The sequence below is a fragment of the Sturnus vulgaris genome, chromosome 10 (assembly GCF_052056855.1).
Source record: "Sturnus vulgaris isolate bStuVul1 chromosome 10, bStuVul1.hap1, whole genome shotgun sequence".
NCBI classification, from domain to species: Eukaryota; Metazoa; Chordata; class Aves; order Passeriformes; family Sturnidae; genus Sturnus; species Sturnus vulgaris.
This window is the reverse complement of record NC_142252.1, coordinates 6,275,903-6,293,331: the sequence shown is the minus strand read 5'-3', so window position 1 is coordinate 6,293,331 and position 17,429 is coordinate 6,275,903. Positions and strand designations below refer to the sequence as shown.

Below are 17,429 nucleotides of genomic sequence, written 5' to 3'. Positions count from 1 at the left end.
TGTAAAGAAGAAAAAACAACAAAAAAGCCCCCACAAAAATCCAGAGCTGCAGTGTAGCAATTTTCCTGGGGAAACAGAGACTTCACCCACATTTTACCTGACCTCTGAGACTCATAGAAAGAGTGAATGTATCAGCACAGAGCAAAGCTGCATGGGATAAAATACTTATGGTTTTTATTTCATAACTGGACCTGTAACGAGGCATGATTAAACTTCTTCCTGAACTCCCTCAGTGTGACCATGCCAGAAAAGCTTAGCAGATCAGCAACAGTAGAAACAAAATGCTAACATTTTCAGGTATCTATGTTATTTTTCTTTTTTCTCTCTTAATAAAGGCAGAAGCAGGCACTGCAAAGGGAATTCTAGCTGCAGCAACCTGCCCAGCTCCCAGCTGGGGCACTACGGGGGCTGAGACAGAGGCTATTTTAAGATAAGGGAAGGCTGACAACCTTCAGATGTCAACATTTAGCAGTGGGCAGTATTTCAAGTATTTACACAGCCATGTCCCTTTCTAAAGAAATGCAAACATTAGGGCTTTTTACACCAGAACTGCTGTGCAGAAGAGGAAGTGTTATCAAGAAGGGGTTGAACACTTCCCCCACTCATCCAAGTCAGGATGCTGAGCTTTGAGGATCACTACTGTAATTTGTGAAAAATGCTATACTCAAAGACCTGAAATAAACCACAGACAAGATTGGAGATAATGCTTTATTTTTACATTTCAGCAACAGGAGAAATAATTGAAGATGAAATTATCTGCTTTGTTGTAAAGTATAAAAACATTTAATTATAAATATTTAGCTAAAAAAGCGTGATTTATAAAATATAATCTGTGAAGATATATATACACAGTTTAATCGTTTAGCAATTCTTTCACCTGACATTAAAGAGTAGAGGTTTTTCTATTTATTATTCCATGCTCACAGTTTAGTGCTCACAGTTTTGGAAGCAAAACAGACAAGTGAAAAGATGACTGGTGAGTTTCATTCTGGAAAAAAAATTAACATTTTGCCACAGATTTGGGCAAGAGCAGAGGCAGAATTTGAAATCCATGTCTTGAGAGAGGTCTCTGAGGGAAGTTCCCCTGCCATGACTGATAAGTGTTTATATCCAGACAAGCACTGGGCATCTCAACATTTATGGGCAAGTTTCCTGTATTTCCAAGAAAAAATGGCTAATAGTATAATGCAAGCCCTCAAAATTTAGTTCAGTTAAATGTGCTCACCTCCCTGCTCTCTGAGCAGGGGTTGCTCAGTATGCTGTGCTGGTGTCCTCTGTTGTGCCTCTAATGAAATCAAACAATGTCACCTTCATGATTCAGGCTATGAGCAAATTTCTAAATAGAAAACCCCAGTGTGCCATCCGATTGCACTGTCCAGCTGACAATACCCCCTAAAAACAGATACAGCTGCCTAAGCCTGGAAAATAACAGTGAAGCTGTACAGTACACTAAATGTGATGGAATGTGAAAGAAGATAAATGGTCAGGCAACTCAGTTTTCTATTCCTTGTTTAAGAGAGCCAGCTTCTTCCCTTTGAAGCCTTGGGAAATCTCGCCTCTTATTGAAGGGTTTGTTACTATGGCACTTCAGAGAAGAGAAACTGGAAGACTCTTCAACATGCTGGGTGGCAGAAAATGCTACAGAAAATGATAGTGAATTTGATCCATGTCCCTAGTAATTATCTTTCTCTCTTCACAGTGTTTTCACGGTGCCTGTGGCACGGGGCTTTGAGGAATAAGAAAAGGGTGACAACACCCAACAGCAGTACAAACATACAGAACTCAAGCTGTACTTTGTACACCCTGATTTACACAAGACCTTACTACTTGCCTGTAAGCAAGGAATGAATTAATACAGGATTAAGAGAAAAAGGATGTATAGGAAAGAATGAAGTAGGCAAACACAACGCCTGTCAGTGCTCACCCATGATTTGCTACCTGCTGTTTCTGCTTTAGGGTGATGTGCTCGTAACAGTTCAGAGCAAACAGCCCGTACACAGCTTCTACTATTCACATCATTATGAATGCATAGTAACTGCAAGAGTTGTGCCCTTAGGAGCTCAGGAGGATCTTCAGGAAAGGAAGGCTAGCAAAACTGTGATGAGTTTTAGGCAGGATCCAAACAGTTCTGTCCAGGCAGAGCCCTGATCTGGGAAACGTACCAAGTCATGTGCAATTTCAGAGTGCATACTGGCTGGTTGCTTACTGGGTAAATGCAGACTTTAACTCCCTGAAAGCTGCTCGGCGATGCTTCCTTTCCTCCTCTTCCCGCTTCCGCTCATCCTGCTCAGCTTTTATCTCTGCTTCAAACTTACTGGCTGAGGAGAGGGCTTGAGCCTTTATGAGACAGAGAGAAAATAAATGAGTGTCAAGCCTTGCATCAGAGGGAGAGCCAAAGCCTGAGCTACTCCCAGATGAGCAACACAGAACTGCTTGCTGCACCTCCCAGTGCTTGCTGAGATCCTCTGTCAGGACAGCTCAAGTATTAATTACACTGCAGTGCCTGGGTATTTACATCCAATACCTGTTACCTTCATTGACTTTAACATCAACAAAAGAAGGGTCACTTACTAATAAGTCACTAACAAGTGACCAAAACACAAGACCATCAGTACTGGGTCACATACATTATTTCCATTAAGCAGGCAGCAGGGCATAGGTTGTGAGTATGCAGTGGGAGAAACTACTGCAGAAAACACTCTGAATCACAGCCAAATCTGAGAACATCATACTACACCATGGATAATCTGCAGATCAAAGAGACATTGTTTACTTGCTGGCTATTTTTCCAGCTTTCATCTCAGTACATCTGCTGTGCAATAGCTGTGTTAGGCTCTTGGGAAAAAAACTTCTTATATAAACAAGCAGGATTATTTTCTCTCCAAGAGAGCTTTCAGAAAGGGTGCTTTGTCAGCTTCAGATGGTGTACAGCTCTTTCTGCCAACCCCAGGACCCTGCAGAATGATTTTGATTTCAAAGGTTACAGAGAAAGAGATGTCTGAAATCCTACACTCCAAAACACGCCGTTCACCGCTCAACTCAGAGTGTTCTGGTTGAGTGAGGTTTTGCAAAATGGGAAAACTCTGACCCTATTGCATTATTTTTCAGGACACTTAGGTCTTTAAAAGTGGTCAGCCACCTAGACCCAGACAGGGACACAGGTCAGCCAGTCAGCTCTACCAGGGTAAGACCCAGAACACAGACTGTGAATTACATTGCTCTGGTATGTTGACTGAGCCACAGAAAGGCTCTAGCTATAGCCCAACAAAATTTGAAAGGAAAATCAGCTACAGCTGATTTTTTTCATATTCCTCTGTGCCACACCATACCTTAGCCTCAAAGAAGTTCTTGGCTCCTTTGACTCCCTCAATGGATACATCGATCTCTGAGAGCTTCGCAAGAGTCAACAGGCCGCTGTCCTCCTCGAGCTCCCCAGCTGCAGCTTTATGGAAAATCAGCAGGAACTAGCAAGACAGAGAGGAAACATTCAGGTTTTTCACTGAGGCTCAAACAACTTAAAATACAAACAGTACAATCACCTGGAGAGGGACGGAATTCACATTTCAGAGCAAAGGAAACCAAGTCTACACCAAGCCTGGGTTGCTATGGCCAGAGGAAGAAGGACACCTCTGCACCTGCCCAGTATAACCATTGGGCAGGCTCAGATATAGCTCTTTATATCCCCATACCCTAATGGTGTTTTCACAAGCCCTTACCAGCTTCCCCAGCATTCTAGGGACTCAGGTCACATCTCATGACAATGAAATCAGGGCAAACTCAGCCCTGGTTCACCTCAGGCTCCCTGAACCAAGGCATCCAGTGCAGTCCTTTTAGAGAGAACAGCAGCCCAGGTGTGTGCATGCCCTTGTGACAGAGTGACTTGAACAAGTGTCCACAGAGCAAGTTGGTGTGAATCTTGTCACATGCTGGACCATGACCATTTAACAAATTCAGAGGGTGTATTGGGAAGTGAATTGCAAAGTGAAACAAACAAAAAGAGTTGTATCTCATTCCACAAATGCATACTTTTTCGTTTTTGTTTTAACAGAAGGAACAAAACCTGCCTGCTTAAAAATAAAGACTTCTGCACCACCATGCACTTGCCAACCAAACTCCAGGTTAAGAGGTGGAAACTCTAGGTGTACTTGCAGAGATCCTGTAACTCCCTGCTATTCTTGGCAACCCCAGGAGGTGTCTCAGTGCTTGAAACAGCGCAGAGAGAACAGACACAAGGTCAAGCCGCTCAGGTACAAAAAGAGCACAAGCAACAAAGCTGCATCAATGCAGCACTTCAGGCCAGGCAGCTGCAGGTACCAGGTAGGGTTGCCCTGAAATCCCTTTGCACAGGAACATCAAATATTTCCAGTGCTGTCTCTCAGACTGCCAGGCTGAGGATCTGATGTTTCCTACGGAGAGCCCGAGCTGTCCCGGAGGAGGGCAGCAGAGTCCCAGCATCCACACTGAGTCAGCTCTGCTTCAAGCTGCTCGCAGAAGCTGGTGGGAATGCAAGAGTTTGGGAAGGCCTCCCATGAGGAAGGGTGTGGAGATGACAGCAGCGCTGGCCGCCCTCTCGCACAGGCAGCTCACCAGGCACTGCTCCATGCTACAGCCTCTTAACCTGTGAGTGCTCAGCACAGGGCAAGCTGAAAGCAGGCTGGGCTTGGCAAGGGAACTTGTCCTTCTCCAAACAGATTGTAGTTGGTTGACCCTGGCTAGATGCCAGGCCACCAAAGCCACTCTATCACTCCCCTTCTCATCTGGATAAGGAAGAGAAAATATAACAAAAAGTTCATGAGTTCTAAGGACCTGGAAAGATTATTCACCAAAATACTGTAATAGGCAAAAAAGGCTCAACCTGGGGATATTAATTGAATTTATTACTAACAAAATTAGAGCAAGATAATGAGAAGTAAAATAAATCTTAAAGACACCTTCCCCTCACCCCTCCCTCCTTGCAAGTTCTACCTCCTCTCTCCAGCAGCACAGGGAGATAAGGAATGGGTGTTATGGTCAATTCTTCACAGGTTGTTCCTGCCACTGTGCAAGGAAAAGACAAGGAGGAGAATCTTTCCCCTGCTCCAGCATGGGCTCCTCTATCCACAGGTCTGCAGGTCTCTGCCAGGACCCTGCTCCAGCATGGGTTTTCCACGGGTTCACATCTTCCTTTCAGGCAACCACCTGCTCCGGCATGAGTATCCTCCATGGGCTGCAGGTGGATTTCTGCATCCCTATGGACCTCCGTGGGCTGCAGGAGGACAGCCTGTTTCACTATGGGCTGCACCATGGGCTGCAGGGAAACCTCAGCTCCAGCACCTGGATCACCTCCTGCCCCTCCCTCTCCACTCCACTACAAACCTGTTCCTCTCACATATTCTCAGTCCTCTCTTCTCTGGACTAATTACCTCTGCACAATAACTTTTTAACCTTCTTAAATATGTTGTTACAGAGGCATTACTATCATTCCTGATTGGCTCGCCTTAGTCAGGGCAGGTCTGTGCTGGAGCCAGCTGGCTTTGGCTTGCCAGATATGGGGGAAGATTCTAACAGCTTTTTACACTCCTTGTAGACCCCCTGCTATGAAAACCTGGCCATGAAAACTCAGTACACACATGTAAGAAATAAATGGTTCACTGCTGAACAGGCAAAGCATCCTGCTTGAAAGAAACCAAATCCTCCTCAAGACATCTTCTCCCTCTGCTCAGATCCACTGGCTAGTTCCTCTTTGCCACCACCAGGCACTGTGACACAGAGGGCTAGCAGCTAGGCTGGAATTAGTCATGCTTCCTCCTGCTCCACCCTGAAAGTCCCACTTCCTGGCATTGGAAAGAGCAGTGGAGACAGCACAATCCTGAAGTCTGATACAGCTGTCACCTGGGGAGGGACTGGGTCATGAGTACAAGTGAGCATGAATCATCCTGAAACTAAGGGATGGTGCAGCAATCGTCTAGAAGGATATAGGCTGCTGTGGCCACAAAGGGCAGGCTGAGTTAAAGGAAACTTGGAACTAAGACATGGTTAGGGTGGACAGAGCATAATGTTAGTTCCAAGGATATGGCAAGGTGGACTATGGGACATCATGCTGGTTCCCACAGGAGCTCAGCACCAATTGCTCCAGCAGACAGCCTACAGCCCACCTTATCTTGAGGTATTGGTCCTTACTAACTAGAGAACACCAGCAATCTGCATTCAGCTCCCACTGCCAGCCTGCGTTCCCTTGCTGGGCCCAGGACACACCATGTGCAGCTAATCTCAAGGAAATGTCAACAGAGAAGCAAAAGTGAGTAATGTAGGTAGGTATCTTTCAAAGCTCTGCTCTCAGAGGACAACACGACCTACACTCTCCAATCCATTAACCTGGTAAATAGTATCTGCTCTCACATCTTTCATGATCCAAGACCTATCCCACAGAGCCAGGCTAGGCATCATGCAAGGAAGGGTGTGGATTGACAGGCAGCAGCAGCCTTGCAACAACAGTTTGCAAGAAAAGCAGCACTATGTAAGGATGTGGTTTGCACCAACCCTGGTAGCAAACACATCATGAGGGTCACCATTTCAGCTGGTGAGGGTATAAGGGGCAGTAGGTGGATTTCTGTGGGTTCTAGATAGCAGCTCCAATTACACATTACGATCACAGCAATTACCTCTGATTTCCTGTGGTAGTGATAGAACTAGACAGTCAGAGGTGTGGGGTTTTTTCCACCCACTATACCTAATCTTTTTAAGCTTGAGTCACGGCAGGAGTCTCGTACAGTTAATTGTTAATGTATTGGTGGACATTCAAAGGTCAATGGTAGAAGGCAGCTTTCCTAACGGGGCCTGTGGTTTGTCAGCAGCCTGCTTGCCAAGCAACAGCTTATCTGGGATAGGAGGACACTACTCAAAGCAGTAGAAAAAGGTGATCTATTACAAGAGAAAGAGGTCCCTACCAATTCTCTGGCCTGCTCACAAGAAGAGTATGTTCACGCAGGTATGCCAGGACTCGGTATTCTCTGGGTAGGCAGAGAGGAGCCCTTCACTACTATTGTTGCATCCTACTGAGTTCAGACACTCATTTAAAACAGGATTCTCCTGGTATTATCTCAATGACCCAAGTCAGCTTAGTCCCCTCTACATGCTTGCTTGTCACCACCAATGAGAGGCAGAATGGGACAGGCCTATGTAATGGTTGTGGCCTCCTCACCCATCAGGCAACCTGCTTCCCTGTCAGCCCTCTGCCTGAACACAGCACCTGGATAGGGCACACCTGCAGCAAGGCAAGAAGCATCCTGCTCCTCTACCACAGAAGGCTTTGTGTGTCTGCCAAAGCTGCTGTGCAATTTGTCCCCAGAGCTCTGCCAGCGATGCTCCCTCATTCCAACCCATGGGCCACTCAAGCTTGCAGTTGCACAACCATTGTTTTCCCTTCTGGCAAGACACTTCAACAGCATCAGCTGCCGTGTGCCACATGCCAGGGGCTGGCAGCACAGGCACCCCTGCAGGAGGTTGTGCTCCAAACAAGTGGCAGCAGAAGAGGAGCTGCTCTGCTACTTATGCCAAGCCACCAATGCCCTAGCATCATAGCATCTTTCAGGGCCTTGAGGATAAAGGAATTTTTCTTCCATGAGAGACAGCCCCTGCAGCAAGCCTGGAGGCTGTCCCCAGCTCTTCACCTGCAATGAAGGGAGGCCTAAAATGCACAGGAACAGAGGGCTCCTCAGCCTATGAAGTGATTTGGCAATCAGGGACCTGGGGCCATGGGCATGGCGCTCTTCCTGCTCCACTGGATTCTTTGCTACCTCCAGTTCACCTCTGACCGGGCAGCAGGGAACTCAGGGACAGGCTCTCGCTTCCCAGATGTGCATATCCTCCCCCCTTTCTTGTAACCCAAGTCTTTGGCCTGTCTTTTCCTGCTGCCCACTTGCAGTGAAATAAATCCAACAAAGCCCTTGGGGCACAAAAGCAGAGGAAGATGGTGTGATGAGCCAGTGCAGAGAGATAGTGCAGCAGAAGCTCTGTAACTGACAGTCACCCTTCATGCACCAACCAGCCCAGCCAGTCACAGGCCTTGGTTGTTCATCCTCCCTCCCAGCACTGCCAAAGCTCTCAAACTTCCACAATGGAGAGCTTCATGTTCTGAGCTCTACCCTGGCAGAGGTGTGGTAAGAGCATCATGCCTGCAGAAACAAGGGAGCCCAGCTGCTCGGGGCCCACTGCAGGCATCCCATAGGACAGAAGGAAGCAGCACAGCCCTCAAAACCAGTGCAGGACATAAGCAGTGCTGCCCCTCCTCTCGCTACTTAAGGGGATGTGGGTTAATTAAAAAAAAAACACAGTGTGACATTTGCTTGTGACTGAGCCAGCTATCAAAGTCTGAGAGGAAGAGATGGTGCAACAGAAGATTTTGGTACCTGGGTTCCCCCTTCCTGCTAAAGTGATTTGGGTACCCCTGAGTGCATGCAGGTCACTGCTCAAATTTCCTCTCTGCCTGGCAGAGGATCCTGGCCCGTCCTCCCAGCTGTCACAATACAGTGGGTAACAGACAGACCTGTTTGAGCTGTGTCCCTGCTGAGCCAGCGTGCAATACTGAATTGCTGCATCCACACACTTATTCCCTACTGCAGGGAAGTGACCACCCCTCATAAAGCTTGCCATGGCTGGTCATTGCATCATGCAGAGAGGGTCCCAATATAAACTGGAAGAGAGCCTTTTATGCCCCATGAGATGAGCTGCTCCAAGCAGAGCTCCTGCACTGCGCCTGAAATGAGGCCTCAGCTGCTGTACCACAGGAGCCAAGCAACAGGACTTGGAAACTGAAGGGACATAACTTCCTCCAGCTACAACAGGGAGCTCAGTGAGCGCTCCCAGCAGCTGCAACAGGGCTCAAATATGCTCCCAAAGCAAGCAGGGAGGTTGGAGAGCTTTAGCATCAGGTACCATGACTGCCACGTGGAGACAGAGGTTAACAGTGCTCCACACCCTTGGCATGGGGAAGCTCACTGGCTTCTCCACTGCACCCCATCACTGGAAAAACAGAGGGGAGAGGGCTATCTACAGCCCACAGAATATGAGGCCCAGCTGCCTCCTCCTTCAACCCTGCAGCCACCCTCACCTCACGGAAGCTGAGCTTTCCATCAAAGTCTTCATCCACCTCCTTGATCATGTTCTTCAGCCCCAGGTGGGTCTGTGGGGCTCCCAGCTTTTCCATCATGAGCTTCAGCTCCATCAGGTCGATATATCCATCCCGTCCTGAGTCATACCTGCAGCGTGCAAAGGGGAAAGGGTCAACCATCATCATCCCCATATTCATCTCTGCAGAAGAGGAACCATGCACATGGATAAAGTCACTGTGTGGTTCAAAGCTCAGGGGAGAGGGGAAGCTGCGTGACATAGCCAGTGCTGAGATATATTAAGCTCAGGGAAGTAGCTGTCAGCTTTCAGCGCTGTCTCACCAAAGAGAGAAGTACTCAGGGGAGCTCAGACCAAACAACCCACACAGAAGGAGCATGGAGGAATTCAGCTTATCTCAGTGGGATTTCCATTTCACCCACTTGCCTGTCTAGCACAAAGGCAACTTGCATGCAGCTTACACCACGCACTAACATGGTGAGGAAAAGGCATGCAGAGTCAGCTGCTGCCAGGTTTCCTGCTAGTTTCAAGTAGAAACTGGGAGCAGAGACCAAGCAGAACTTCTTGGCAGAAAGCAATCTTTCTTTGTAAGCAAAACTTCCCTCTCTCTAGCTGCTAAGATCATTTCTCTCCAAAATGCTTTTGTACTACAAGCACGGTGCTTCAGGGCAGCTGTTTAATTCTGTGTCCCCAGGCAGAGCAGAAAGACTGTCCCAGGGGAACACAGCAGTCCTAGCCAGGGCTGTGGTAGCAGGGCTGCAGCATAGGGTCAGGCTGGCAGAGGAAACCAGTGCCCACCTCCAGGAGCAAGACTAGAGTGGCACCATGGAGCACCACGGACTGCAAGGATTCTTCAGAGGAGAGCACCCATGCAAGGGGAGGAGTGCTTTAGGGATGGGGAGGCAGCGAGTGATCTGCTGTGCACAGCCTGGGACTGTGCACCAACTCCTCCCAACATCTGCTGTGGGTGTGGGTAAAGCATCCGGCCCATGCAGCAACCAGAGCTTCACACCCACCAGGGCTATCACCGGCTTTCAAAGTCCAAAAGCTGCAGGGATGGGCGCGCTGTTATCAGCTGGTCAACAGCACTCTTTCATCCTGGTCTTGCCATCAGGATTCAGCACAGAGCTAGGGCTTCACAGGAGAGAACAGGGCAGGGTCTCCCAAGCTGGGCTCAGCCTTGGCACACAGTCTCCCACTGCCCCGCTGCCACTATCTCAACCCTGATAGAGTTAAATCCTTTCAATCATTCAGAAAGAAGCCCTAGGCACAGTTCTGAAGCTTTCCAGTGGGCAGCATCCAGTCAAATCCTCCCACCCATTATCTTTCATTGACTGTTAGATCTCTTCCAAAGAAATGAGGGCTGTAGCCATTCCAGACAGAGGTCTGCACAGTTGTGGTTACTCTGGAAGAAAGCCCTTTCCAGCTGAAAAACCTCACAGCCACAGAGGAAGCTGTGGCAAAGGAAGGCACGAACAAAGCCACCAGCCCCAAACTGCGCACAGGCCTGAACAGAGCAAGGCAGAGCTGCAGCCAAGATCTCTGCCGCTGCCTTCATGGGCACAGGCACAGCATGCTTTTCCCCCAAACTAGGGGGGTCTCCATGACTTTCTAGAGTCCTACCACCCCTACAACTATTTCTGATACTCTCTGTGGCTCTTAGTTTCCAAGGGTTCCAGAACTAAGAGACTCCCAATGACAGGGACATAACTGCCAGACTAGCTGGCACAGAGCCCCTGTTACCGATCTACCTACACTCTCTGTACCCAGAAAATCCATGAGCCCACCAGGCTGGACCTCTTTCTGAAAAACCAGGAAAGAAACCTCCATCAGAGCAGAAATCAGGTCACAGACCTGGGATGTCACAGGGAATAAGTGCAGCAAGTTCTTCACAGCAAGGAAGGTGTCGGTTAATTAAGGCATATTCACAGCGTTACCCAGCCCAGCACTGAGATGCACTTCCAAGACATCACAGAAGCATAGTAAGTGCAATATTCAATTGTCAATTTGCTTTTCTTTCAAGTTTAGGAGAAAGGGTGCAGAGCTGTCACTGCTGAAGACGCAGTGCCTTTGATTAGACACAACAGCAAAATGTGCAGTGGCAGAGAGGCAGCTGGGGTTGGGTTTTTTGGGGTCCCATCAGGCTCATGCTGCGCTTTGGCTGGGTGCAGAAGTAAAATAATACCAAGGTCCCCTCCAAGATCTGCTCATTTGGGGTTGGGACACTGCCCAGCCCCACATGGAAGCTCCGGGTAACAGAGCTGAAGGCAGAAGTAGGGCACAAGCCCAGCCTGTGCCTGCTGTACTCATCTCACCCTCCTGTTATGACACTACCTGCAGGTAAACACTGGCCTGTGGGCCAGCACACTGCCCTGAAAGGGTTAAGCATGGGGCACAGCTTCAGGGCTCATCCCTGCAGAGAAGCAGGACAAAGCCAGGATTGTGAGAAATGGGGTCTTGCCAACAGCGGGCCTGGCAGAGCAGCACTCTGTACCAGCCACACAATGGGTGTTGAGCATGCTGGCCCAGAGTACAGCTGGTGCTGAGAAGCACCCAGAAATCAGGTTACCAGTCCCCTGCACTCAGGGACAGCCAGACAGAGTGGCACTGAAATCCAATGGCAGCACCCTGCAAACTGCTACATTCCCTCCCTCCCCCCTCGCCGCCTGAAACAGCCAAACTATTTTAGGACCTGGGTACAGCCACTCGGCTGCTGTGCAGCCAGACTATTTAGGGAGAAGCATATTTATAGGGCACGAGAAACAGCACAATTCATTCCCCATCACCCCCCCTCAACAGACCACAGGCATTCAACACTGTGGGGTACAATGCAGACTGCACCTTGTTGGTAAATTGGTGCTCCCAGGACACCTCAGTCCTACTGAAAACCCCACAGCCAGCCTTTCGAGAGATCATAAAACTCCCCTGTCTGCCTTTTGAGAGCCTCTTTTCAGGACCCTGGGCTCAGCCAGCCCCGGATGCCTCTCACACACGGCTTCCTGCAGCACAGCACTTCCCTGGTGATGGACAGCCATCACCTTCACAGGCAGAGCTGGAAGAGGGCACCAGGGCAAGTTAAACACACCCCACCATCCGAGGTGGAACACCCAACCTGTACTCCCGGAGTGACACGCAGCACTCACTGTCCTGCTGTGACACCAGAGCTTTGCTTCCTTCAGGCTCAAAGCTCCCCGGGGCATGAGCCAAGTCTCACCCAAGTGATGTGCAGGCATTACAGACAGAGGGGAATTGTGCCAACATGCACAGACTGCTCATGTCACAGGAAGGCCACTCCAGCAGCAGGTTGGTGCCATGGCTACAGCAGATCCCAGATGTGACAGCTGGGATGCTGCAGGCAGGTATGGGCACCATGGCCACTGTGATAAAGCTTTACCACACTGCTGCCACAGCAGTGTTCCTGGCAGCAAACGAGATGCAGCAGTGGCTGCCAAAATCTGCTGCAATAAGGATGCACCTAGATTCCCACACTAGCTCACTTCCAGCCGGACTGCAGAGTATACCTGGCTGCTGAAGCATGGGAGAGGAAAGCAGCAGACAAAATCAGAGGGGAGGAGGTAATACTTGCTGAACAGACTTGCTTAAGAGCACAAAGTCTGTTACACTCAATTACTGCCCAAGTACAAACACTGCACTGGTGTTACAAGGTGCTGGGGGGTTACACCGCCAAAGAAAGAGGGATCAGGAAGGGAGGAAAAAGGAGATGCCAAGGACTGCATCATCAAAGGTGACTCTGCAGTCACCTTTCAGCTGCCTCTAAAACCCCACTTAATAAAAAAAGGACAACTTGCATGAGAAATCATATATCCTGAAGGATCAAAGAGCAGTTTCTAAACATTTACATTTCTTGCAAAAAGCTGGAATGAAAACCTGCCCTCCCTGTATATGTTTGCTGCACCTTACCTTGCTTCACATACTATGGGCACCTGTACTTTGATCTGCAGTTCCTGTATGCTGCAATGGCCTAATTGAGGCTTTGAAATAAAGCAGTTGGAATAATGGTACTGAAGTAATAATCTCCTCTTAAATATTTCAAATCCTAAGTAGCACTTTATTCCCTCTGAGCATTGTGTTTCACCTTACATGGAGCAGGTGGTGCTGATCTCTGCTCCCTGATATCCAGTGATAGGATAAATGGGAATAGTTCAAAACTGCCTCAGAGAAGGATCAGACTGGATTTGAGGAAGACTTTCTTTCAGCCTGAGAGGGTTGTCAGACCCTGGAACAAGCTTCCTAGAAAGGTGGTCAGTGCCCCAAGCCTGTCAATGTTTAGGCGACATTTAGACAACGCCCTTAATAACAAGCCTTAACTTTTGGTCAACCCTAAAGCAATCAGGCAGTTGAACTAGATGTGATCATTGGTTATCACAAATGAAAATGAAATATTATATTCTATTGCCAAGAGCTTTGGAAACAATTCCTCCATACCAGGGTGGGGACAGGAATAGGCTCCTCGACCACATGCAGCTTCATCCTCCCCAACCAAGGCAGAAGGAGCTCTCCTTATCTTGGAGGGACATGAGGGCAAGATGAGAGTCTCCTCCACTAAGATCTTCTCCAAGATGTTGGGCAAGACCTGCAGGCCCAGGAATAACCTCCCTGCCCACTGGAAGTCCACAGGCAGCTGGTCATGTAAGGCACATGACGGCTCTAGAGAGAGCAGGTCTGCTGCAGCATGTCAGACAAGGCTGGTGTATCTGGCAAAGGGGCTCCTAAGTGGCTCCAGGAGGGCAAGGGGACATCACAGCCTCTCCCACCAGCCAGATGCATGGCACTTATGCAATGTGTGGGCAACATATGGAATTCCCTAGACATAAAAAGCAATAGTAAGACTGGAATTTCTCCACTCCCCCACATCCCACAGATGAAGCTGCTGTTTTCCTCCCCCTTACATTTCTCATAAAGGTCATTCCTGCCAGGCAGAGCCTCACACTCCCCTCTGCCATTTTCCTGGACAAAGATGGCACAAGGGGAGCTCTGAGACTCCAGAGGCCCTGAGAGTTCACTTAGACACCTTAGGAAAGAGAGGTAATTGTGGTTACCACAGTCTTCACATATTGTCAGAATAGGCAGCTAATTAGGTCGCATTATAATTAGCCTGAGCTGTAGACTTCCTGGTTTCTGCCAAAAAAATACCCACCCTGAGAGCTGCTTGCACCCAGCACTCCAGCAGATAGCTACCTGCACCCCATCTCCAGTGGAATGGGGCCAAAAAGGAGAGATGCTGACAAGAGGAGGCTTGGACAAGAGAGGGGGAAAAGTGAGCCCAACTGTGGCAGCCAGAGAAAAGAGCATTATTTCTGCTTTGAAAGGATGCTCCTGGCATAGCTAGCAGCACACAGCACTGGATGGAGCACTATATTTTGGGAATTCCCAGTTTCAGATGAGTTCTTTTTCCACCCTGGCAGTCACAGCCATCATCCATACCATGGCATGCCCTGACAGGCATTCAGGGCCAGCTGCTATCACCAAGACATCTTTTCAGCTGGAGTACCATGACCCAGCCCACATGCACAGGACTACAGCTCAAATGTAGTCTGAACTACAGATTTAAAAGTCTTGCTAAACTGATATGAAACATTTTTTTGGATGGGAAGTTTCATAGTGGAAACCTGGCATCCTGCAGCAATGAGAAGATACTAAAGGAAAAATATAAGCCTTTGAGAGAGGGATGTAAGAAAGACCCTGAGTTGTAGTGGCCAGGGCCAATAAGCCATACAGAGAATTAAAGCTTTAATCACATTAACTCAAGCTCTGACTGACAGGAATTAAGGGGAACATTTCCTCTCCTCATGGAGCACGTGATATCAGCCAATAATTGACACAGGTCGCTGGCAGCAGATGGACCAAAGACCAGATCCTCTGCTGCTGCAAACCTCAGGTGCCTGTAACAGTGAACACCAGGACAATTTTCTGGCTGCCTGTCCTGGAAACACAATAGGGGAGAATGCCCTTCTTCCCCCTTTGGCATCAGCAGTTCTCACAGGGTATGCAATGCTTTCCAGCTACATTGACCAGCTGATTAGCATTCAACTGCAAAACCTAGCTTTTCCTGCTTACAAGGCTGGTGTTTAATGAGCTCATTGTTGAAAAATTAGGCTGCAATTCAGCTCTTCCACTTTTTATTTCCCAAAACTACCGCCATTCCTTTCCTCTTCCCTATTGAGACAGTGCCACTCCTCAGTCCAGGCTCTTAGCCACAGCTTTCAGGCCTTGCCCGCATTGTCTGTCCTCCAGTCCTTACAGCACCATGTCTCAGCCTTCCATAGAGCGTGATCCCCTTTAAACACAGTCAAAAGGGACACAGAAGAGAGTGGAGCAGCAGTCCCGCCTGGACCACCTCGCTTCCCGCACCAGCTGCCAACACAACGCTGCCTGTGCAACAAAGAACTCCGAACTCCAGTGAGCTCACAAAAGCCCATCGCCTGGTCTCCTGTGGCAACAGCCTGGCTGGGACAGGCAACAACACTCCGCAGAGCTGGGAGCTGACAGCATTCAAACAGCTCTCGATCTCCTCACAACAATCCAGGGTGCCCATAGCAGCTTTCAGCTAGGAGAACAATGATCTAACAAGTTACCAGTCTCACTTCAGTCACCTCCATAAGGTAAAATACATCTTCACACCTTGCTCTATGATCCTGCCACCTCCTGCCTGGCAGCAGCTCCCTCCCAGCCTGACAGCCTGTCGGGGTGAGAGGATACTGGTCCCCAGGAGCCCACGGGCCGTGGTGCTGGAGGGAAACCTGAGCGCAGACAAAGGTACCCAGCACATAGCCTGACTGCACGAGCCAGGACAGGGTCTGGAGGAGAGAAAAGGGCAGGACCACGGTCCCGGGGAGGGCCAAGCCTTCCTGCTTACAGAAGCAGCTCTCTGTTGCTAGCAGCAGCTTAACTTCAACACAAACCTTCCTGCTGGGACGGGAATCCCATCCCAGCCCCCACTGGGGGTAGCAAGAGGAAGCTGTGCTCAGCCTTTGCTTGGGTGCGCGGGAGGGAGCACCAAGCCTGGCAGATAGGATTGTGCGCGGAACTACATTGCCAGGCAGAGCCAGTAGGACTGCTGGGGGTGTTCAGGGTCATAGTTGCTTCGGAAAAAACGTCCTGCGCCTCTGCCGGGCACCGAGATACAGACCCACCTGGTGCCCCAGGACTGGGGACAGAAGAATGCCTGTGCTCTCCGCTCCGTCCCACCCAGAGCGTCTCGCAAAGCCGTTGCTCCTGGGTGCCACCACAAATAGCCGCCATCCCAATCGCAGGCAGAGCAGTGGCCGTGAGCTAAACACGAGGCTGAGCCCCAGGCAAACTCTACGAGCCGCCCCCCCCCCCCCCCCCCCCCGCAAAGCACAGGGACAATCTGGGGATCAGATGGCGCTGGGAACGCGCCGCGGCTTCCTCCAGCCCAACCGCAAAACCGCGGAGAAATGCGAGAACGCTGCCAAGAGCGGGCAACCCCTTCTCCAGATGTGCCCCCGGGGGCCGGAGCCGAGAGGGGCTGTAGGAGAAGGCAGCGCCCCAGCGCCGGAGCCCACGGGCCGGGCAGCGAGCCCCCCACCCCGCTCCCGCCCCACTCACAGGCGGAACATGCGCTCCATGTCCTTGATTTGCCGGCGGCTGAACTCCTTGAACTCGGTGTAGGGGTTGAAGACGGCGGCCCGCCGGGGCTGCGCCGCGCCCTCGTTTATGTCCTGCCGCCGGCACAGCTTAGCGCTCAGCTCGGCGTCCGCACTGGCCGTCAAGCAGCTCCGCTCCTCCACCTCCCCGGCCGCCACCGCGCCCTTGACCACCTCTGCCTCGCCCTCCGCCGCTTCCCCACTCTCCTCCAGCTGCAGCCGCCGCTGCAGCTTCTGTGCCAGCTCCTTCGAAGCCATGGCTCGGCGCTCCCGCCGGATAGCAGCGCTACCGCCCGCCTCGACCCTGCTCCACTCCGGCCAGGGCCGCCTACCCCGGTGCGCAACTTTATTCCCTCACTTGGAGAGAGCGGGGCGGGACGGGGCGGGACGAGACGGAGGGAGGCTGGGACGCGGGGCGGGCACTTAAGGAGGCACGGCGGTGTGGGGCGGCGTGGGGATTGTGGACAGTGCCTGCCGAGTTACCTGACGTGTATGCTCTCCCACGCAGCAGCCACCCCCACTCGGGTGATCCACAAAGACTGTCTCCCCACATACTCATGCAGGAAACCCCCCTCACTCCATGGTCACTCTCCGGCGCATCCCTCAACCAATATGGTCTTCCCCAGGTTCCCCCTGCACCCCACAGCAGGGCGCTGCACTGGCCCTGGGATGCACAGACCAAGTACACTGCCTGTA

The 17,429-nt window shown here is 50.3% G+C and overlaps 1 protein-coding gene across 1 annotated transcript; it reads right to left on the bottom strand.

The window, feature by feature from the left end:
- Positions 1-694: 694 nt before the first annotated feature.
- On the bottom strand, positions 695-17,084 carry EFHD1 (EF-hand domain family member D1). The gene is made up of 4 exons (XM_014879582.2): positions 16,696-17,084; positions 9,089-9,236; positions 3,330-3,464; positions 695-2,337 (listed from the first exon to the last, which is right to left on the bottom strand). The coding sequence occupies exons 1-4, from the start codon at positions 16,989-16,991 to the stop codon at positions 2,203-2,205; spliced, it is 714 nt and encodes a 237-aa protein (XP_014735068.1). The 5' UTR covers positions 16,992-17,084; the 3' UTR covers positions 695-2,202.
- Between the last annotated feature and the right edge of the window lie 345 nt (positions 17,085-17,429).